This window comes from Berkeleyomyces rouxiae, assembly GCF_048999995.1.
Source record: "Berkeleyomyces rouxiae strain 22BRR77 chromosome Unknown BrBRR77_ptg000002l, whole genome shotgun sequence".
Taxonomy (NCBI): domain Eukaryota; kingdom Fungi; phylum Ascomycota; class Sordariomycetes; order Microascales; family Ceratocystidaceae; genus Berkeleyomyces; species Berkeleyomyces rouxiae.
Genome location: NW_027396492.1, coordinates 3304916 through 3326194, shown reverse-complemented (window position 1 = coordinate 3326194; position 21279 = coordinate 3304916). Strand labels below are relative to the sequence as shown.

At 53.5% G+C, this 21279-nt stretch overlaps 7 protein-coding genes across 7 annotated transcripts; 4 read left to right on the top strand and 3 right to left on the bottom strand.

The window, feature by feature from the left end:
* Positions 1 to 196: 196 nt before the first annotated feature.
* BROUX77_002496 (uncharacterized protein) lies at positions 197 to 631 on the bottom strand (the record flags this gene model as incomplete). The annotated part of the gene is made up of 1 exon (XM_073747042.1): positions 197 to 631. The coding sequence occupies one exon, from the start codon at positions 629 to 631 to the stop codon at positions 197 to 199; it is 435 nt and encodes a 144-aa protein (XP_073607578.1).
* Positions 632 to 3533: 2902 nt separating this feature from the next.
* On the top strand, positions 3534 to 3968 carry BROUX77_002495 (uncharacterized protein; the record flags this gene model as incomplete). Its single annotated transcript, XM_073747041.1, has 1 exon — positions 3534 to 3968. The coding sequence occupies one exon, from the start codon at positions 3534 to 3536 to the stop codon at positions 3966 to 3968; it is 435 nt and encodes a 144-aa protein (XP_073607577.1).
* A 1683-nt stretch (positions 3969 to 5651) lies between these two features.
* BROUX77_002494 (uncharacterized protein) lies at positions 5652 to 6164 on the bottom strand (the record flags this gene model as incomplete). The annotated part of the gene is made up of 1 exon (XM_073747040.1): positions 5652 to 6164. One exon carries the CDS (start codon positions 6162 to 6164, stop codon positions 5652 to 5654), a length of 513 nt encoding a protein of 170 aa, XP_073607576.1.
* Positions 6165 to 8923: 2759 nt separating this feature from the next.
* Positions 8924 to 10473, bottom strand: BROUX77_002493 (uncharacterized protein; the record flags this gene model as incomplete). The annotated part of the gene is made up of 2 exons (XM_073747039.1): positions 8924 to 9765; positions 9837 to 10473. The coding sequence occupies 2 exons, from the start codon at positions 10471 to 10473 to the stop codon at positions 8924 to 8926; spliced, it is 1479 nt and encodes a 492-aa protein (XP_073607575.1).
* Positions 10474 to 10727: 254 nt separating this feature from the next.
* Positions 10728 to 11976, top strand: BROUX77_002492 (uncharacterized protein; the record flags this gene model as incomplete). Its single annotated transcript, XM_073747038.1, has 2 exons — positions 10728 to 10752; positions 11324 to 11976. 2 exons carry the CDS (start codon positions 10728 to 10730, stop codon positions 11974 to 11976), a joined length of 678 nt encoding a protein of 225 aa, XP_073607574.1.
* A 4534-nt stretch (positions 11977 to 16510) lies between these two features.
* Positions 16511 to 17232, top strand: BROUX77_002491 (uncharacterized protein; the record flags this gene model as incomplete). Its single annotated transcript, XM_073747037.1, has 3 exons — positions 16511 to 16622; positions 16701 to 16777; positions 16837 to 17232. The coding sequence occupies 3 exons, from the start codon at positions 16511 to 16513 to the stop codon at positions 17230 to 17232; spliced, it is 585 nt and encodes a 194-aa protein (XP_073607573.1).
* Positions 17233 to 19803: 2571 nt separating this feature from the next.
* BROUX77_002490 (uncharacterized protein) lies at positions 19804 to 21278 on the top strand (the record flags this gene model as incomplete). Its single annotated transcript, XM_073747036.1, has 3 exons — positions 19804 to 20116; positions 20211 to 20382; positions 20453 to 21278. The coding sequence occupies 3 exons, from the start codon at positions 19804 to 19806 to the stop codon at positions 21276 to 21278; spliced, it is 1311 nt and encodes a 436-aa protein (XP_073607572.1).
* Between the last annotated feature and the right edge of the window lies 1 nt (position 21279).

Below are 21279 nucleotides of genomic sequence, written 5' to 3'. Positions count from 1 at the left end.
AAAAACATAGCACACAGCCTGTAATCCGTGAGCTAACAAATGACAAACCAAGGGACGATAGCCATGAAATCCAGATCACCTCGTGAGCTCTAGACCCAGTCCCATTCCTCATTGGCGCTTGCGAAGCAAGTGACATATCAAGTTAGTTTTTGGGGTTGCAGTGGCGGAAAGGGTTTGGGAAACAGTGGGGATGTTTTTACTTCGTGCCATCAGTAGGGAGGACGACAGTAGCGAACGTGGTAGTGGAAGTAGCTTCCGAAGATGTCGGCTCGGCATTCATAGAAGAGACGGCGTTGGGGTCGAGCTTCGTGAACGGAGGGATATTGAATGGCATATCCAAACCCACGAGGACATCATAATATTGCACCCATGCAGGAATCATGGACGTCTGAACACCATCGCGGCTACCAACTAAACCAATGACATCTGGTAGGAACTCGAAGTCTTCGGGCTTCTTGATGTTCTTGAGAAGCTCCTCGTTGTAGGGCATTATGTAAATCTCGCCAGGGGCAAGGGTAGGCGGAGTGGTCATCATAGGGGCGGCTGCAGACGAAGTAGTGCTCGACGCAGGCTCTGTGGTCTGAGCAGAGACCAGAGCGAGGGTGGAAAGGAGGAACAGAGTAGATTTCATGTTGGATCAAGAAAGAGAAAAAATATGTAGAGAAGAGGGCAAGCTGTGAAATGTGAGTTTGGTTTGGTAGAGAGAGTGTGTAGAGCTTGTTGTTGGGAGGCGGTGAGTTGAGACGAGTGATGCAGAACAGAAGAGATAAACGGCTCAAAGTCGATGTTGGTCCATCTTATATACAACTGTTGGCACCCCGGAAAGCATCGCGATATCTTGACATCGCTAGAGCCGGATGGGGCAGCATAGGCGCGATAGGTTGTGGACATCCCCGAGGCATGGCAGCCAGAGACTCACACATAACGAATGCAAGTCACTAACTCCGTGTGTATTTCCATGCCGACTTGCAAGCCACAAAAGACCGGGCCACCGTGCAGTCGAAGCAACTTACGCATTGGGTATTTCACATCATGACTTTGGGATCTGGGGAGTATCAGCGTCGATGTTGACAAGCTGAAGCATGCACGCGGCTAAGGAAAGTCTACTATGCTCCGATTTGCGTATATAACTGCGTATTTAGCGCAACAAGGTCACACGGAGATAGTGCATCTTTCGACTTCATGCGGTAGAGAATCTTTGTTTAATGAATTTGGCGTCGAGTCCGTGACTGGTACAAGCGTGGATATAATTATAGAAGAATAGGTCCCCGGCCGCTGGCTGATAGTGTCAAACTATCGCTGTCGGGATCACTACGAAGAGGCCAAGTTACCCAGTTAGCGTACAGCACAGAGGCCATGAGAGCCCAGCGGACATAATGGAAGATAGGAGCCCCACTAAGTAAGCAAGTCCAAATAAGCGCTCGTCTTTTTGGCGCAGCGGTAGTTTACACGCTGTGACATATAGTTCACCGGCGCTAAATAATGGCGCTTGCGGCAGTGTAGAATCCTGCAGCAGTTAACCCTTGACTATGTATGTACCTAGACAGTCCGCAAACAGTGTAACCATCTAACAAAGCGTGCAAACTACCACTGTGCCAAAAAAAAAAAAAAAAGAAAGACGAACGTTCCTTTGGACTTGCTTACTTAGTGCGGCTTCTATCTTACATTATGTGCGTAAGCACTCTAAAGGTTACGCCGGCTCAGGATGGGCTTTGATCAAGCAAGGGCAAGAACTGGCCACAGGCAAACTGCATCTGGGGGTCGGGGCAGAGGTTGCAGATGCGTAGGTGATCGCAGCGAGACACGCTGCAGCCGAAGCAGTCAAAGCCATTGCAAACTCAGAGAACATCAAAATCGTCAACTGCCTAGATAACCGCAGCGTGGTGGATAGGCTGAACGCCAGGCTCCCAGTTTGGGGCACCTCGCAGGAAGCTATAGACGAAACAAGGGATCTTATGCGGAAATGGAAAGACGGACACCCAGGCCGAAGCTGGGAAGTTAGGTGGGTTCCGGGCCACAGAAGCATCCCGGGAAACGAGCGAGCGGACCAGCTGGCGAAAGAGGCCACGACAGAGGAAACAGCCCAGCCCAATACATTGTGGACTTTGGCTGGACTGAAACGATGGCGCAAGCGGGAGCTCCAAGCAGCGACAGGTCGGTGGTGGAAAAGCACCGGGCGAAATCTGGAAGCACCGGTGGCATGGAAGGCTACGGCCGGAAAGCACAACCGAGTCAGCGTCGGCAGAGTCCTCGCAGCTAGGTCGGGGCACGGAGACTTAGACAAGTACCACGTCCGCTTCGAGCACGACACACCGTTGGGGTGCGAGAGATGCGGGGCCGAGAAAGACGGCCCACATGTTTGGACATGCAAAGGCCTACAGAAAAGATACAACAGGTCGTGAGTAGAGCGTCTATTGAAGACGGCACGAGGGGCAAAGACGTTGGCCGAGAGAGTCGACAAACTGGCACAGAGGGGCCCCGGGCGGCAACGCCTCATAAACCAAGCATAGGCCGGCAGAAAGACGGAGCCATTTTCTACTTTTTTTCCTTTGTTTAGTTTTTTGTATTTCGTCATCTGTATTACTGGGACCTTTGGGGTGACTTTAGGGTCGCTCTGGAGGCTGCGAGCCTCCGTGTTCCAGCTGTTTGTTCTCTTCGTTGAGGTGTAAACCTGCTCTATTCATAGTTATACTCTTTTCACAGGTGGACTATCCGCCTGTTACGCCCATTCGACCAGTGAACCCTGGCACACGGCGTAAAAACAAACAACAACAACAACAAAATCCATTATGTCCGCTGGGCTCTCATGGCCTCTGTGCTGTACGCTAACTGGGTAACTTGGCCTCTTCGTAGTGATCCCGACAGCGATAGTTTGACACTATCAGCCAGCGGCCGGGGACCTATTCTTCTATAATTATATCCACGCTTGTACCAGTCACGGACTCGACGCCAAATTCATTAAACAAAGATTCTCTACCGCATGAAGTCGAAAGATGCACTATCTCCGTGTGACCTTGTTGCGCTAAATACGCAGTTATATACGCAAATCGGAGCATAGTAGACTTTCCTTAGCCGCGTGCATGCTTCAGCTTGTCAACATCGACGCTGATACTCCCCAGATCCCAAAGTCATGATGTGAAATACCCAATGCGTAAGTTGCTTCGACTGCACGGTGGCCCGGTCTTTTGTGGCTTGCAAGTCGGCATGGAAATACACACGGAGTTAGTGACTTGCATTCGTTATGTGTGAGTCTCTGGCTGCCATGCCTCGGGGATGTCCACAACCTATCGCGCCTATGCTGCCCCATCCGGCTCTAGCGATGTCAAGATATCGCGATGCTTTCCGGGGTGCCAACAGTTGTATATAAGATGGACCAACATCGACTTTGAGCCGTTTATCTCTTCTGTTCTGCATCACTCGTCTCAACTCACCGCCTCCCAACAACAAGCTCTACACACTCTCTCTACCAAACCAAACTCACATTTCACAGCTTGCCCTCTTCTCTACATATTTTTTCTCTTTCTTGATCCAACATGAAATCTACTCTGTTCCTCCTTTCCACCCTCGCTCTGGTCTCTGCTCAGACCACAGAGCCTGCGTCGAGCACTACTTCGTCTGCAGCCGCCCCTATGATGACCACTCCGCCTACCCTTGCCCCTGGCGAGATTTACATAATGCCCTACAACGAGGAGCTTCTCAAGAACATCAAGAAGCCCGAAGACTTCGAGTTCCTACCAGATGTCATTGGTTTAGTTGGTAGCCGCGATGGTGTTCAGACGTCCATGATTCCTGCATGGGTGCAATATTATGATGTCCTCGTGGGTTTGGATATGCCATTCAATATCCCTCCGTTCACGAAGCTCGACCCCAACGCCGTCTCTTCTATGAATGCCGAGCCGACATCTTCGGAAGCTACTTCCACTACCACGTTCGCTACTGTCGTCCTCCCTACTGATGGCACGAAGTAAAAACATCCCCACTGTTTCCCAAACCCTTTCCGCCACTGCAACCCCAAAAACTAACTTGATATGTCACTTGCTTCGCAAGCGCCAATGAGGAATGGGACTGGGTCTAGAGCTCACGAGGTGATCTGGATTTCATGGCTATCGTCCCTTGGTTTGTCATTTGTTAGCTCACGGATTACAGGCTGTGTGCTATGTTTTTGCTATAGACCGATAACTAGACTATCATACGTACAAGCGCCAATAACTAATAACTACCTTGACTTGACTTGACTCTATTTTACGTGACTAAGCTACATGAAATGTGTTGTGATACCAAGGCCCAGCCACAGAGCCAGCCACGGCTCAGCCACATCACGTGACTACACACATCTACCTGCTATCCCTGGATGCATGTGAACCCGTTTCCTGCTCCATAGAACTCTCTCTCTAATATACTTCATTTCTATGCAACATCTGAACAAACAGGAGGAAAATTACAAAAGTTGCAGCAACGGCCATGCCCGCAAGAGGACAAAACCACGCGTAATCCGCCCGAGACAACACCCCGTGCTGAGAGCTGGTGGCCTTTTAGACTAGACTTCACGCGGTTTGTTGCAAACCAAAAACACCAGGTAACCAACCCTGGAACCCCGCAGGTTTGCCCCCGGGCCGCGCTGGACGGAGCGTCTTCCTGGCTTCTACGCCGGTCCCTCAAAAGTCACAGGAGATGCTTGAAGCCTTTGCGAACCTGCAATTGCTGACCGCCCGGGAGTTGTTCGGAAGATGACATCATCCGACTGCTTCCGTCCGGAATATGCCGTCGTATTGCTGCGAAATAACAGTAGGTAGACGTAAAGGAATAAAATCAAAATCAAATCAAATCAAGCCACTGTGATGTACGCTAACTGGGTAACTTGGCCTCTTTGAAGTGATCCCGACAGCGATAGTATGACAGCCCGGGCCGGGGGCGAACCTGCGGGGTTCCAGGGTTGGTTACCTGGTCTTTTTGGTTTGCAACAAACCGCGTGAAGTCTAGTCAAAAAGGCCACCAGCTCTCGGCACAGGGAATTGTCTCCGGCAGATTACGCGTGGTTTTGTCCTTTTGCGGGCATAGCCGTTGCTACATTTTTTTTTAAAAACTTTTCCTTCTCTGTAGTTGGTGGACGGGAAAAGAACCCCCCAAAACCTCCTCATGGAATCCTCCTCGACATCTCCTTCCGATCCGACTACCTCGACTTCTCCCAGTCTAACCTTCCTCTCCCATCTCTCTTTTACTCTCATCTCTCCTCCAACATCCCACCTTCATGTCTCGGTGCTGGCAGTGGGTAGTGGCTGGGTAGCCTCGGGGCGCTCGGGCTGTTGTCTTTCCTCAAGGAACTTGAGATTGCGACGTAAAACGCTGGCAACATGACTTGTTGCTTTTGTTGTTTTCAGAAGCTTGTCAGCAAATATCTAGCTCCACGGCCTCGGCAGTGCCCTGCACGTCCACCAGTGTCCTCGTTCCTTTGGCTGGTTGCAGGCTCGGCACCCGCGTGGACAGTTGTGTTCCCATCGGTCATGGTACTCGTCAAAGTCACCATCTCCGGTTCTGGCCGCCAGGATGTGGCCTAGCTTAATCCTGGTGAGGCCGTCGTAGCGGGAAACACGGAAGGGGGGTTCGGCGGGGATACCAGTTCCCAGTGGGCGGTATCCTTTTTGCTTCTGCCACTATTTCCCGTATTCGAGACTTAGACGGTCTCGCCTCCATCTCCGTGCTCCGGCCAGGCTGACGCGGGGTTCTGTTGTCGTCTGTTGGCACCCCAGTTTTGCTTGCGCGTCTGCCAGTTCGTTGCCTTCCAAGCCCATATGGCCTGGGACCCACAGCACATGGACTCTCCTCCCAGGACTCTCGCTCGCCCAGCGGCAAAGGGTTGTCTTTGTCTCATCAATAACGTCCCGAGATGTGCTGTTTCTGGTGGATGGGTTGCGGAGGCGGTTCACTATTCCTTGGTTGTCCAGACAAAGCCAGATTTCCTCGGCACCATCGCGCGCCGTGGCCCGCCTCGCTGCTTCGAGAGCGCCAATCGCCTCTGCGTCGGCCACTTCCATCCATTTTCCCAGAGCTACGTGCCCTTCCTCTAGCGTAGCCCCATCTTCCGTAATTACCCAACCCGCGCCCGCGTTTCCATTCTCGTGCTTCGATCCGTCGGAGTAGGCAATGATCGTTCCCGGGGTGGCCATCTCAACTTCCGCTCTGTGTGCCTCTGCTTCTTTTTCCCTGTCTAGCCACGTTCGAGACGGCATGTCTGGCCCAGCTGCGTTTGGCCTGAGCCTGGTGTGCTTCTCCATTTCGGCAGGTAGCAGTTTTCACAGCCTCACCACCACTGGATTGTACTGCGGCCCTCGAAGTAGATGCTTGTCGTCGAGTCTGTGCCACCGTACCGCCTCTCGTCTCTTTTCATCTTCCAGGAGGAGCTCGAAAGGTGGAAAGCTTGCCGCATGGTGTATGCATTCTCTTGGCGTGGTGCGATACATAGGGAGAGCCGCCCGTAAGCATTTTCTAAGGGCAACATTTATCTTGTCTGAGGCCGTTTTTGTCGTTTCCGTCCCAGTCCAAGAGCTGACCGCAAAGAGTGCCTTGCTCAGAGCGCACGCGCGTACCGCATGGAGCATGCTTTTCGTATCTTCTCCCTTATAGCAACCGGCCAGATACCTCAGGCCGTTCGCCACTCGGTTGATGCCCGCGGTCACGTGCGCGATGTGCTTGTCGAAGAGAAGTTTGGCGTCTAGATGCAGCCCCAGCCATCGCATCGAGGCATTAGCCGGGGTGGGTTCAATCGTGCCTAGACCCTCCACTGTGACGGACGGATTTCCTGCGACCTTTCTTCTGCCCTTGACGTGCAGCAGTGTTGACTTTCCGGGGTCGATCTCCAGTCCGTTGTTGGCCGTCCACCTCAACACTTCCCTCATGAGAATTTGGATGACTTCGCAGTTCTTGCTAAAAGCAGGACCACTAACCACCAGAGACCCATCGTCTGCGTATCCGAGAAGTGCGGGGTTTCTCTTGTACAATGGGGCCATGAAGAGCATGTACAGCACTGGCGAGACCGGCGAGCCTTGCGGGAGGGAACCTCCTACAAGGGTTGTGGCGACACCTCCTTCGGTGCGCATGCTTGCAGCCCTATCTTCCATGAAGCTTCTGACCCATCGGCATAGCTTCGTTGGCCAGCGGTTCTCAACCAGGCGGTGTTCCATTCTCGCTGGGTCAACTGCATCAAAAGCTCCCTTGATGTCGAACGTGAAAATTGAGGTGACCTTTTTCCAATCCTGGGCGTCCTCGATTCTTCCACGGAGCTCAATGAGCATGTCGGCAACGGCCCTTTTTGGCACGGCGCAGATGTAGTTTCTCAGGATGGTTTCTCTCTCTATCGACTCTTCCGCGAGCCGCCTAGCCACTGCTCTCTCGAGGCCCTTGCCCAGAGTGGGGAGAAGTGAGATTAGGAGATACGAGCGTGGTGCTTGGCGTGGGCGTCCTGGCTTCGGTATTGCCACGAGGTCGACTTTCTTGAATGTGCTCGGGTGGTGTCCGCTGTCTAGGCATAGGTTATATAGTCCCGTTATCAGATTACCTAGAGGTTTCCACGCCCTTTTCCATACCTCGTTGGGGATGCGGTCCGCTCCCGGTGCAGTGTTCGCAGGTTTCCAGATGGCAGCCTTCACCTCGTCCGAAGACAGAGGGAGCCACTCAATTGCGTCGGGGTTGGGCTCCTGAAACCGCCATTCTGAGCCTGTGTGTGGCTTAGTATGGGTTTCGAGAAGGAGAGCCACGGATTCTGCTGTGCAGGTCGTCTTCGTACCGTCTAGTCTCTACAACAGTGGAATACGTCTATCGGTCTTGTCGTTGGCCCATTTGATCGCGCGGAATACATCTCTCGTTTCTTCGAATCCGTTGATGATCTTACTCATGAGGGCCCTCTTGGCCTGGACGACCGCCCATTGCATTGCCTTTTGCTCCTTGACGTATGCCGCTCGCAATGTGAGGTCTCCCAGTCTTTCTCGAATTTTGTCGCGTGCCTCCCTCATCCTGGCGTTGCACCGTTTGCAATTTTCGTTCCACCATGGTTTGAGGTCGGTGTTGGGTGGTGTTTTCGGTGTCGACACATCCAGTGCCCTTCCCACTGCTGCGACTAGTCTCCCGGCAAGGTCGTCCGCTCTGTCTGCTCCGCTTCCGCTACCGGTGAGCAGCCACTCCAGGCCGCTGTTCTCTCTTGCGCACTCCGCCACGAAACGTTCTATATCCATCTTCCCTAGTCTCCACCTTGCCTCTGGTCGTTTTCGAGACGCTCTCGCTTCTATTTCTAGCTCGAGTATCTCGTGGTCGCTTGTGCTTCCGGGAACAACTTTCATGCGGGTCTCCCATTTCACTACCGCCGCGTGCGGCACCACGACCAGATCTATTACCCTCCCGGCTCTGTGCGTTGGTTCGTCTCTCTGGTTCAGCACAGTCAGCCCTTGGTCAGTCAGCCAATTTTCCAGGGTCATCCCGTCGTTGTTTTCTTTGTCGTTGGCGTCCCATGTACCGTGGTGGGCGTTGAAGTCTCCCAATACAACCCATGCGTGTTCTTTTTCTGTACGCATCAGTTCTTGCAATCCCTCACCGGCTCGCAAGCACCTCTCCGGCGCATTGTACACTCCCAAAAGCCGAAGCACGCCCTTCGTCGTCTTGATGCGGATTGGACACAGGTCCGGGTGGGCCTGATTTGTTTCAAGTGTCTCAATGTCTTTCTGCACGTAGGCGATGCTCCGTGGTCGATCCAACCATCCTTCTCTCGGGCTATGCAGAGTGAATTCTGGGTGGAACTTCGTTTTGTCCTTACGCGGTCCAATCCAGGGCTCCTGCACAAACACGACGTCTACCCGTTGCCTGACGGCTTCGCGTAGAGTCAGTTCATGGTTAGGCCCCCCTCTTCCCACGTTGACGCTCCATACTGTTAGGTGTCTTAACATTCATCTCGCTGGGAGCGTTCTCGGATGACCTCGGGCCGCGGAGTCGGCTGCTCCGCCGGGGAAAGTCTCTTTCTCTTGCGAGCCTGGTTGTCGTCCTGGGGGTTGGCTGGCGTGTTTTCCGTTGGCTTTTGGGTCGTGCGATCCGGGCGAGTGCCTCGCTTGCAAGCGGGATCCCCTGCTGAATAGTCCGGAGCCTTGCACATGATGCATGCGGCGCGGGATCCAGCATGTTGCCCCTCTCTGTGGTCTGGGCTCCCGCACAGGCGGCACCGTGGCTTTTCTTTGCACCCCGCTGTCGGGTGTGTCGCCCAGCAGGTACGGCACAGCGGCAGTGAGGGGGTCCGGCACTTCTTGACCGTGGCCGGGTTTGAGCTCCCCTCGAATTTCACACTGTTGGGGAGGGTCTGGCCCTCGGGTAGGTCCACTGCAATACGGAGTGTGGCGTCCATGTACTTCTCGGTTTCGAATTGCCACTTGATGGATTTCACTTCTCCACCGGTTTGCTCCGTTATCTGTCCGATGAACCATTCTTCGTTCTTCTTGGTCACCGGTCCGTTCTCGCCTACGACATAGAAGTCTGATAGGCCAGTGATGCGTGCATGCGTCCATCTTTTGTCAATTTCGCACGCTTTCGCCCCACACGCTTCCTTGACGCGGTTCAGCTTCTCGGCTGACACCGCACCCTTGGTCGTGTAGAACGCCCAGCCCGAGTTCATCTTCTTGACCTGGATCTCGGCGGGCTTGCCGCCAAAGACCTTGGCGATCTCGTTGCTGGCGTCCGCTTCATTTGCTGCCGCTGGTCCTCGGACAAAAACTCGCACTTTCTTCTCTTCCTCTGTTGTCGGTTCTTTGTCTTGGGCTTGGGGGCAGTCTTTTTTTTCAGGGTGACTGCTTGTCCCTTGCCACCGTCGGCCTCTGCCGCAGTGCTTGCGTAGCTCCTGTTGTTGTTGTTGTTGTTGTTGTTCGTGTAACCCGGTGTGGGCTTCGGGGCTTTGGCAGACCCTTGCTTTTCATTCTTAGGGTTGCCTGAAGGGGCAGGGGTAGTGCCACCTTGGAGCTTCTGGAGCATAGCTCTGAACTCCTGGGACACGTGTCCTGCCAGCTTCCTCACGTTCGCGTCGCCTTTAGCCATGGCGACGGCTTCGTTGCACATTTCGGGGATCTTTTCTGCGAGCCAGAGGTACGCCTCAGCGCGCAGTTCTATCTTCTTCATCTCTCCCGCGATGTGCTTTCTGGCCATGGCGAGATTGCGGTCTTTCTCGGTGGCCGCCCCACGCTTCTCGTTCTCCTTGGGGGTGTTGGACGGTGTCGAACCCTCATTCTTCTCGATTTGTTCGTCGGGCTTGTCGACAATCATCAGCTCCATTGACGAGCTGGTCGGAGTCTCTTGCTGGGCGTCGTCGGTCTCGGTTTCTGGCTGGACGTCGTTCGTGTTGACCATCTCAATGTCGACCTCCGTGTGCGCGTCCGTTGCGCTGGTCGTGGGCTGGTCTTTCGCGGGTCGCGCCACCTGGGCGCTTCCTGGTGCATCGTTGCACTCCATTTCTGGATAAGGGGGTTGTTCTCGATTGATTCTTGTAAGTCTGTGGTCGTTTCGCTGATTGACTGTTACCAGTATGGTGGTTCTCGCGAAAGTTGCGTGGTTACACGAACTTCCCCGTTGTAACACAAAGATAACCCCTGTTTAGCGGCAGAAACTCCAACAAACACACCCAACAGGCTTCGATGGCGCAGTGGTAGCGCAGTGGTCTCATATTTAACATGAGGAGTCTGAAGATGTGAATATCTGTCCCCGAAATGTGTAATTTGCCATCCAAAGGTCGTGAGTTCGACCCTCACTCGGAGCATTCCTTTTTGGGGTCTTCTGAGAGAAGAGCTATTGTGTAGTTGACCAAGTTTTTAAGTTGTTTTTTTTTATCTTTTTTCATTGAAACCTCCGAAGAGCTTCTCCGGAGGGCCCAAACGACTTGCGCCGACTGAATTGGTCGGGGCAGCTTAGCCTCTGGGGCCCAATCTTTTTTCGCGCAACCGCGCTGCCAACCCTCTGGCGTGAATACGCCGCCAACCCCCCTTTTTTTTTTCTTATTTTGCACAAATATTTTTATCACTACATCGGCGGTGAGGCCAGGACTCTGGGTCTTGTTTGGGGCCACGCGAACGAAGGACAGCCTCTGCGCTGGGCAGGTGGGAGACCTCCTGTCATTATACTTTGGATTGTGGGGTTTCTGTATGCATGGTTTTAGATTTTGGTTTTTGCTTCTGTTATGTATTTTTCCTGGTACTAGAAATAGTCCCCTGTCGTATGTCGAGAATCCCTCGCGAGTAGACAGGTTAATAAAGACTTTCATCATCATCATCAGCCGACTGAATTGGCCAAAGCCATGACCACCCAGGTCCTAGACCGTGGCCAGATGGTGCCCCCGCTGTGGAAGTGATTTGGGTCCCGGGACACTCCGACGTCTGGGGCAACGAGCTCGCGGACCGACAAGCCAAGATGGGCGCCGAGAGGGCCTACACGCCCGTAGGAATGTCCCTTTCCTGGGCCCGCAGCCATTTCCGCGCCTGCGTCACCACCGAGTTTCGCACCTGGTGGTCGAATGAAGGTTGTGCCAACAGACCTCACCTGAGCCGACCTCTCGAGGCTCCTAAGAAGGCCTGGAAAAACCTTCTTGACGACACTGAGCGCAAGCTCGCCCGCGCTGTCCTGACAGCACTTTCTGGTCACGGAGACTACGCAGACTACCACCGCCGCTTCAATCACTTGAACGCAGTGCTAACCTGCCCCCTCTGCGACGCTGAGACCACCCCGGAGCACATCTGGACCTGCCCCCGCAACCCTCAACGGATGGCTAAGGGCTTCTTCCAGAAGCTCATAGCCACCAAGAGTGGAGCCATCTGGCTGGCATCTAAAGCGGCCAAGAGTCCTCCGGTGCTTCTAGCACACCGCCGTGCGGTAACGGGAACGGACCCGCAGGAAGGGGACTCCCCAGTTCGCCCTCCTCCCGGCCCTCCACCGCCTGGTCCGACCCTGCCCGGGGCAGCTTAGCCTCTGGAGCCCAATCTTTTTTCGCGCAGCCGCGCTGCCAACCCTCTGGCATGAACAGGCCGCCAACCCCCTTTTCCTTTTTGCACAATAACTTTTATCACTACATCGGCGGTGAGGCCAGGACTCTGAGCCAAGTTTAGAGCCACGCAGACAAAGGACAGCCTCTGCGCTGAGCAGGTGAGAGACCTCCTGTCATTACACTTTGTGCGGGGGGTTTCTGTATGCATGGTTTTAGATTTTGGTTTTTGCTTCTGTTATGTATTTTTCCTAGTACTAGAAATAGTCCCCTGTCGTATGTCGAGAATACCTCGCGAGTAGACAGGTAAATAAAGAATCAATCAATCAATCTTGCTTTTTTTTTGCGTGTAAAAAGAGAGAGACAGAGAAAACTTGTCATGCGTGCGTGTGGTGATAAAAAACCATAAGAAAAAAAAAACGGAAAAGGAGTTATATAGTGTTGTGGCGTAGCCCTAATCCTAACCCGCGCACCTGACTCCACCCATCATCCCCCTCATAAATACCAGTAGATAGCACAACTTACCTCAGTATTTATGAATAAAACCCTCAGTTCAATTCACGTATAGTTACATGATTTCATGGGTGGGTGAGTGTTTCAGATTTGACGGAAAAGAGAACCCGATGAAGAGAGGAAGAAACACATTATCCAGCGGGCTTTTGTGTTTCGTTAATTCCGTGCTACGCGCTGGATGCATATGGACAAAGGTGGGAAAAAGAATTATGCACCGAAGGGGGGTGGATGGGATTGAGTTTGCCAGTCTGGAATTTCATGAGCGGTTGCGTGCGTGGCAGCTTTAAGAGCATGAGTAGATAGGAGGAGAGAATGGCCAGAGATACAAGGATACAAGTGTACATACATACACATATGTATGTACATGTGCGTTGTATTGTCTCGGCTTACACGAACAAACCGACCGAGACTACGGGCCGTGGTCCACACACACATACATGGGAGACGTGTAGTAGCTAGGCTCTGGGTCGTATCAACGGGACATGAGACAGGCCCAGCCAGCTGTCGTCTCCGTTGTGCCGATTGCCTGAATACGATATCATTACCGGTACATTTTTGGTTTTTACACGGGCTTATGTGGCAGGAGAAAGACGAAAGGGTGATGACAATTGTGAAAGAGAAAATAGAAAAAAAAATAAAAAAAAAAGAGATAGTGGGCGCTACCAGACACTGTCAAGTCATAAACTATGTTATATGTGTATATGTAGTTACACTCGTAGAATGTATATGCAGGAAGCCGAATAGTCCCAAAGTGCCTCTATCTTGGCATCATTTCCGGCGGGAATGCAAACATGAATGTGCTATGTCAGTCGTGTCAAGCTCCTTGTCTTGAACAGCCAGTTAACTAGTTTGTTAGTCATGCCATGTTGTTGTTATTGATATCTCGGCAAAACCCTGATTCATTCCCGACGTAGGGTTAGTGTTAGGGTCTAAACCGGAGATACACTTTCACTAGGCTCTTTCACTTCACTCAAGACACTGAGACACAGCACAAAGTCTAGTGTCTATTTTTTTTTTTGACATGTGTGCCAGGGAGTTAAGACAGACCGAGGAGAGAGAAGGAGAAATTAAAACGGTCTACACAAGCAGCTAGTACCAAGAGGATTTGGCGAGAGGGTGTAGGGCGCGCAATGGCTTTACTTGCAAGAGAAAGGAGGACATGGGGAAAAGAAAAGGCCAAGAAGCTAGGAGTCGAGGATGGTCAGGCTCATTTATGGGCTGGATACTTGGTAACTACTTAGTTGCATGCCTAGTGAGCGGGAGTGTTTACGTTGAGTCGACAATCAATCCAATTAGGTGTCTCATGTCGTACGTGTCCTTGTTGACTCTGGGGCGAGCGCGGGGCGCGTGGCGCGTTGGTATCTTTCTGAGAGAGAGAGAGAGTGCGTGTGTGTACATGACTAAATACCGTCGGCGTCGTGGTTGGACAAAGCTCGGTCCGGCGGTATAATGCGCCGGCACATCCGTTTGGGGGGAGGAGGGTAGGGAAGGGCAGGGGGTTTTCTCTTTTTTTTTTCTTTTCTTTCCTGACGTAGAGAGACAACAGACAGAGCACAAACGTACGTTGTATGTACGTATAGTTACTGACTACACAGGGCTGGAAACGCAGAGACCAAGAGACGCAAGACCAGGACCAAGGAGGCATGTGTCAAAACAAGACTCCAAGCGAAGCAAGTAGCACGGGCAAATATGCGTTATGCGTGTCACAGACACATAAAAAAAGAAGTAGACGGGAGATGCGGACACAGGCAGACGGAAAGAAAAGAAAAAAAAAAGTCACGATCAACCACAGGCGGAGGAGGCCACGAGGGAGAGAGAAAGAGAATCTCCAAGAGCGTGGACAGGACAGACAAAGCAAGGGCAGCCCAGAAATGAGACAAGAGACAAGAGAAAAGGGAGACAACAAGAACAAGAGAATTCAGGCGCATCATTCGCTATCTCTGACTTGGACTCAGATCGGCTAAAAGATGCTGGTGAGTGCCAGCTCGACAAGGGAGATGTAAGAATGGGATTTGATTGGGTGGTACGTGTGTTGTAACCCTAGGGAATAGGGTCATGGCCAAGGCCTTAAGTGCCAGTTCTCTTATTATCTGCCGCTTACATTGGTGTTTCTACAGGGGAGAAAAAGAGAGTAGGCGGCCCCTGGGGAAGAAAAGATAAAACGCATCCGTCATTGATTGGCCAAAAGAGATAACAAGAGGGCAATCTGAGACAAGACAATGAGAGCAGAGCGAGAGAGAAACAGAGACAAAGAGAGGGAAAAGGCCCATTCAAGCCGACGGTGTTTTGTATCCACCGACAGTTGACCGATGTGTGGGATTGGGAACCAGGGAGGGGAGGTTCAGAAATGTATGATGACAATAGATAGATGGATAGACTTTTTATAGTGAAGACAATAGTGGTGACGATGGTGATGTGTGTGTGGTGCTTTGTTTTCCCGAGTGGCTGTCTGCCGGATTTATCAGGAACCAACCCTTGCTGGAGCATGGGCTACGTGGCCCTGGGATGTGTGCAGATGGGAGTCTTTTTTCTTTTCTTTTTTCTTTTTTTCTTTAGTCAGTTGATTTGTTGGTTGCACACAGTAGTTGCAAAAAAACAAGATAGCACCTGCCCAGCTCGGAAGCGATTTTGGCGTCACCAGCTGAGGATGACGAGAATGAGTTCCTGCAGTTTAAGAGACGAGACGAGACGACCAGAACTTCCTGCCTTCCTTCCTTTTGCCTCTGAGTGGGATTGCAGCTGACCTGACCCGACGCGTACCTTTTTTTTTTCTTTTCTTTTTTTCTTGTCTGTATCACTGGCAACTACCCGCAACGTCATGCCATGCGCCAACGTACCTTCCAGCACCAGCGCCAACTTTGGCACCATTCCCTCTAGCTCTACCTGTGGGGCCACTGACCGGGCTCCTTCCCCATCCTGCGCATCCTTCCTCACGATCCCTTTTCATGCTGCACGCACCCACACCCTCACCGCACCACACCAGCAACAACCCAGAAGCGTGGAAGGAGCACCGCCAGACCAGCGAGTGCCAGAATGATGGGACTTGGCAGGAAACGAAATTGCAATCCACAGCCAGAGTCACGAGCAGCCAAAACATTGAACGTCGTCACCTGCGGTGGAATCCATAAAACACGGCTGCAACAGGCAACTCTCCATTGTCCGTTTTGGGTGACGTCGCGCTCTGTTCTTGGAGAGACACTTACCCAGACACCGCCGGTCGCAGCAGGAGCAAGACCAACAGCGGCAACTGCCCTCTCAGCCTCCTGCTGCTGCGGCATGAAGCACAGCGCACAAGACAGCCCGCTTGCACAAAGAAGAAAAAAAAGGGAAGGCAGCAAACAGCAACTGCCAAGACGAAAATGACGAAAAGGCAAGGAACGAAAGACAAGGGAAGGTGGCCAAACAGACAGCCAGCGAGAGAGAAAGAGAGAACAGGAGGAGGAAAGAGAAAAGATCCAAGAGGCAACGAAGGAACGAAGGAACGAAAACAAAGTTGGGCCTCCGAAAAGAAAAAAATAATGTAAAAAACGAGAGAGCAAGAGCGAAAAAGAAAGGCAGTTGCTCGTTGCCTCCGTTTCTTCTTGCTTCGTGCCTTCCGTTATCAGCCCGCCAGAACTCGAGCCGTTTCACCTTTTTAATTCTGCCTCTCGTCCTCCCAATTTACTTTTCCTCCTCTTCTTTTTCTCCTCTGCCTTTTTGTCTCTCCACCAACGCATATTCTCGTCTGTTTTCCGCCAGCTGCACCAACCACAAGCATCAAATCGCTTGCCTGAATTGAATTCACATATATCGCTGCCATCGTCGAACCTTTTACTTTTTTCTCTTTTCCCCTTCGTCTCTCCATCTTTTCTAATCTGTATGTTGATTTGTCTCTCCCCGCCCCTGGATCGCCCGAATAGGCTTTATCCTGGCCCACCCGCTCTTGAACCATCACCAACGCTGCCATCCTCCATCTTGCCCCCGTCAACTAACATCGCGTTCCGCTGCAGTCCACCTCACATCAAAATGCGCGCCTTCGCTGTTCTCGCTGCCTTCGCCGCTGGCGCCCACGCCGCCACCTCTTACACCTTTGGCAACACCACTGTAAACGTCGCCGCCATCGACAGCAGTGACAAGTGTATGTAGAACCCTCGTTTGACACGCCGCCTCCCTCGTTTCTTCTTCAGCCAGCTAACCTGATTTTCCTGCTCATCAGCCGCCTACTGCCGTGGCCAGCGCAACACCTGCGAGCAGCTTTGCTCCGACGGCACTGACACCAACACCTGCGACACCGTAAGAATCATGTTCTCCACCTCAAACAGTGCCAACCTTCTAACCCATGCTCCTTGTAGAACACTCTGGACTTTGCCTGCACTTGCTCCGATGGCGAGACCCCCAGCGACCTGAGCTCTTACAGCACTTCCATGGACGCCTACCTGTGCGAGGCTGCGTATAGTCAATGCATTGCCGCCAGCGTCAGCGATGCCACTGCCCAGAAGGCCTGCAAGACCAACATTGAGGACAAGTGCGGCAAGAAGGACGTTGCCGACGCCGCCTCTTCCTCTTCTTCCACCACCACTGCCGCTACTACCCTGTCGACTGCCACCGCCACCTCCGACTCTGCCTCCAACTCCACCAGCACCGAGACTGCCGCTGCTTCCGCCACTACTACTGTCGCGTCTGGTGCCGCTGGTGCCGTTGTCGGTGCTGGTGCCCTCGCCGCCGCTCTTGTTGCTGCCCTGTTCTAAGCGCCTCTCCCGTGATCCCTAGGAACTGGACCCTGCGGGTTTTTCTCAAAACCATGGCCAAAAGTCTGTGAGTGAAGCTGGCAACGAGCTTTACAACCAGCATAAAAAAAAGCACATCTTGCTTGAATTTCACTGGTGGGAGTTCTGCAAGCTGTGTGTGTGTCCGCAGGCTGAGGTAATGTGTAAATGCATGGCCAGTGTGAAGAGGTCAGCGACCAAGTCAGGAGACGAGAAGAAAGACAACATGCGCCCAAGCAAATCAGAAAACATGCACACATCCGTTGCCAATGGCCTTTTAATTGACAAGATTGCATTTCTTGTCGATCTGTGATACCTTTGTTGCAAATCGGTCATGACACAGCATGCATGCCCTTGTTTATCTTGGTCCTTTGCGCTCCATCTCTTGAATCTTGACTGCGAACTGCCCTCTCTTATCCACACGATTTTTTTTTCTCTTTTTCTTTTCTACACTTTTCTTTCTTTTGCGTGGGTTGCTCGCGATTTTATCTGCATTTTCTCTTCTTTCAACCATACCCCCCCAGCACTCATTTGCGCGTTGGAGTGTAGCGCCGATTTTTATTTGAAGTGCTTTTCTTTCCTTTATTTCTTTACTCGATATTCTAATGACCAATATCATGTCGGTCGCATGGTCTGCTTCAAGGCAAGGTGGAGAGCAAAGACGCGGACGTTGTCGCCAGGAAAGTCATCCTGGATGCGATAAAATCTTGGTGTCTTGTTGACGACATGGACAGGAGGACAGTGTAATACTCGACGAATAGGACGTCGTGTACCACAAACGATAATACTGAATGCTGCTGCAGGCTACTGCTGTGCACCTGTTTTATTTATACTCGTGATACCGTGGCCAGAGGTTGTGAATGTATGTAGAGTTGAGCTGTAACTTGACCAAACGCAGTGCATGTGGTGTAGGAACACGTCGCGCAAAAGGCGCGCGTCTACCATAAACGCAGAGCTTAAGACTTGCTTCCGTGTTCAATTGTTGTTCACGTCGATTCCTGGCAGATCTGGAAGATTCGGACAGCCACACCAGACGTCAATCAGGGTATCGATAAAGTATAGGGTTACGACATGTGGACCCGGGGCGTTGGTTACACAGAGGCGACGATCTGGGCTCATCCTAGTGCTTATATTAGGGTTCTTGGTTGTATGATCTGACGTCAGAGTGTCCCTTGAGACGAAGAGGATGGGAGAGTATTTTTTGAATGCAGTTTTTTTTTGTTGTCCCGTGGCTTTGTAATCGGCGAAAGAACATGCACCCTTTTTGTGGGAGCTTGGCAAGTCCATGTATGTAACTTTCTTTTTTTTTCCTTCTGCGTCCTTTTATTTGGACCAGGATCCTTGTCCAGCCACTTTTTTCAAAGCCTAACCGCCCGGTTTGTGTGGACCGGGGGGCCGGGGGGGACATGAGGAGCTGGAGAAGAGATTGAAGCGAGGTGATGTGATGGGACATTCAGAAAGAAGTGAAGTGGTGAAGTGGTGAAGTGGGAAGGGCGATCTCTTCCGGAGTTTGGGAGGTGGTGTCGAGACGGGGCAATGATGGAAACAAGAAAGCCCTGTAAGTGAATGCTTCAGTGAGAAAGAAACAGAGCCAGAGGCGTCTCCCTGCATGTGCCGGCGTCACATCCAAAGACAACAAGTCCCTTTCCTTTGCTGTCGCCCCCCTTTTTCCTTCTTCCTTCTCCTGCCTCAGTGCGCTGCTATTCCGCGCCTTTCCGTATCGGGCGGCAGCTGAACGACGCTATGGGCCATATCATAGGGTGCAGAATGGGTGGTGGCCATGATTCCGCGGCTTCCCCAGGCTGGGCGAGAGGGGCGGAAGAGGAGGAAGACGAATGGATGCTGTCCTGCTGGCGGCTTGTTCCACTTGTATACATGGCGATATCTGCTGTGCCTCGACACAAGGACACGAGGCAGACTCGCTGCCATATCCGTCATCTCCTCTTTCTTCTTCCTCCCGCCATCATGTCTCCCAAAGCGGACACATCAGAAGCCGCTAGAGATCCCACGCGATCCCACCAGCTCAATTCAACGGCCTTAATCCAACCACCATGTCCTCCCCTCTCTTGCTGTCCCCCCCATGCCCCCCGGTCTCTCTCTCTCTCGTTTGTTTCCATCTGGTGAGCTGGGTCCTGTGAATCTTTGCGCCTATGGCTGTTGTTTCTTGCTTTTGGCGGATGGGCCTGACCGGGGGCCACCCCCACCTTGCAAAAGCCTGGCTAATATGGGTTGAGAGAGCTGTAGAAGCCCCTCCCCCCCGGCTGGTGGACTGAGAGAACACACACATAAAGAAAAGACGCAGCCACATAACTCGTATGCGTTCCTCCCTCTGGCTGATCTGTGTCTCGTTTCCTTCTTTATTTTTCTCCTTTTCTCGCGCCCCCGTCTCAAGCTGCCGAGAAAGTAGCATATCTGAGTTTCTTCCTAGCCTGCTTGCTTGTGCCAAGCCTAGCGTGACCTGACACTTCGTCTCCGGAGTACACACACAGAGACAAGGAAAAGAAAACCACTACAGCACCAACGGGCCTCACCCGTGCACACCGTCCGCCCCCAATGAAGTCCCAGCTGCTTGCCGTCCTTGGCCTCGGCGTCTCGCCGGCCGCCGCCGGGCTGATCAGCTCGCTCGTGCACCGCGGCGACACATCGTCATGGAGCCCCGCGCGGCAAACCTCGCCGTCTGAGCCAGACAACGACCACCACTACCACACAGGCCCCGGCGCCAGCGCCCAGGAAAACCCCGCCGTGCTGCGCGAGCAGTCGCCCGAGCCGACACCCGGCCCGCAGCTGGCCGCCGACGACCTTTTCAAGCGCCAGGACGGATTCACGATGGAGGCCAACACGTGCGGCTTCGTAGAGACCGCTCTGAGTAAGTCGAGTGCCCGCGGGCGGCCCGAGAAGAACCGGGGACCGCTCTAGATCAGACCCGCGCTAACCTTGTGCACACCACTTGTGTGTTCCAGACCTGCCCGTCACCTGCTTCAATGCCCGGGCTAGCTGCGTCAACAGCGGCGACTACCGCGGCTGCTGCGGCGACTCGGACTGCAGCGACATGAAGACCGCCTGCGTGGACTTTGCCACCGCCGCCGTCATGGGCAGCTGTAACTCGCTGTCAAACTCCCACACCGTGTGCTGGTAAGCCGTGCCCTTCTGGTGATCCTAATTCCCGCCACCGCCGCCACCACCCCGCTAACCACCGCTGCAGTACCGCCCTGGCCAACCCCTTCTGCTTCACATATCTCTTCTCTGAGACCGGCTCCGTCTTCAGCGTGCTCGCGTGCGACACCACCAGCGGCTCGGGCGCCGTCCTCAGCTACCCGCCCAGCCTGACGCTCAGCAACTCGCGCTCGGGCATCAGCGCGTCGGACGAGAGCAGCGCGTCGGACGACAGTAGCGCGTCCGCCGACATCTTCACCACGCTCGATGTCTCCGGCGCCACCGTGACCGTCACCCGCGATAGCCCATCCGCCACCTCCACCTCCTCGGACTCGGGCGGCGGCAGCTCCTCGACCGGCGCCATCATCGGCGGTGCCGTCGGCGGCGGCATCGTGCTGGTTGGCGCCCTGGCCCTGGGTGTCTTCTTCTTCATGCGCCGCAGAAGACCCGCCGCCGTGCCCATGCCCGTGCCCAACGCCGCGCCACACAACATGCCGCCTCCACCGCCCCACGCTTACGGCCAGCCCACCTCGCCCAGCTCCATGACCTATGCGTCGACAGCCGGCGGCAGCGCCCCGCCACAGGGCTACGTGTACCCGGCCGGCTACGCGCCGCCAGGCCAGGTGCCGTACGCAGGGGCGGGCACCGCGTCGCCGCCGCCGCCGAGCAATCCGTCGCCTGTTACGTTGTCGACCAGCCCTTCGCCGCCGCAGCATGACCCGTCGCCGTCGTTGGCCGGTGCCGCCGCCCCGCCGATACCTGCGCGCGTGCCGGTGCCGCCGCGCGTGCCGGTGCCAGCGCCAGCGCCGGCGCCAGTCGAGCTGCCGACACATTACGTTACGGGCAGTAACGAAAATCGGGCGGAGCTGAGTTAGA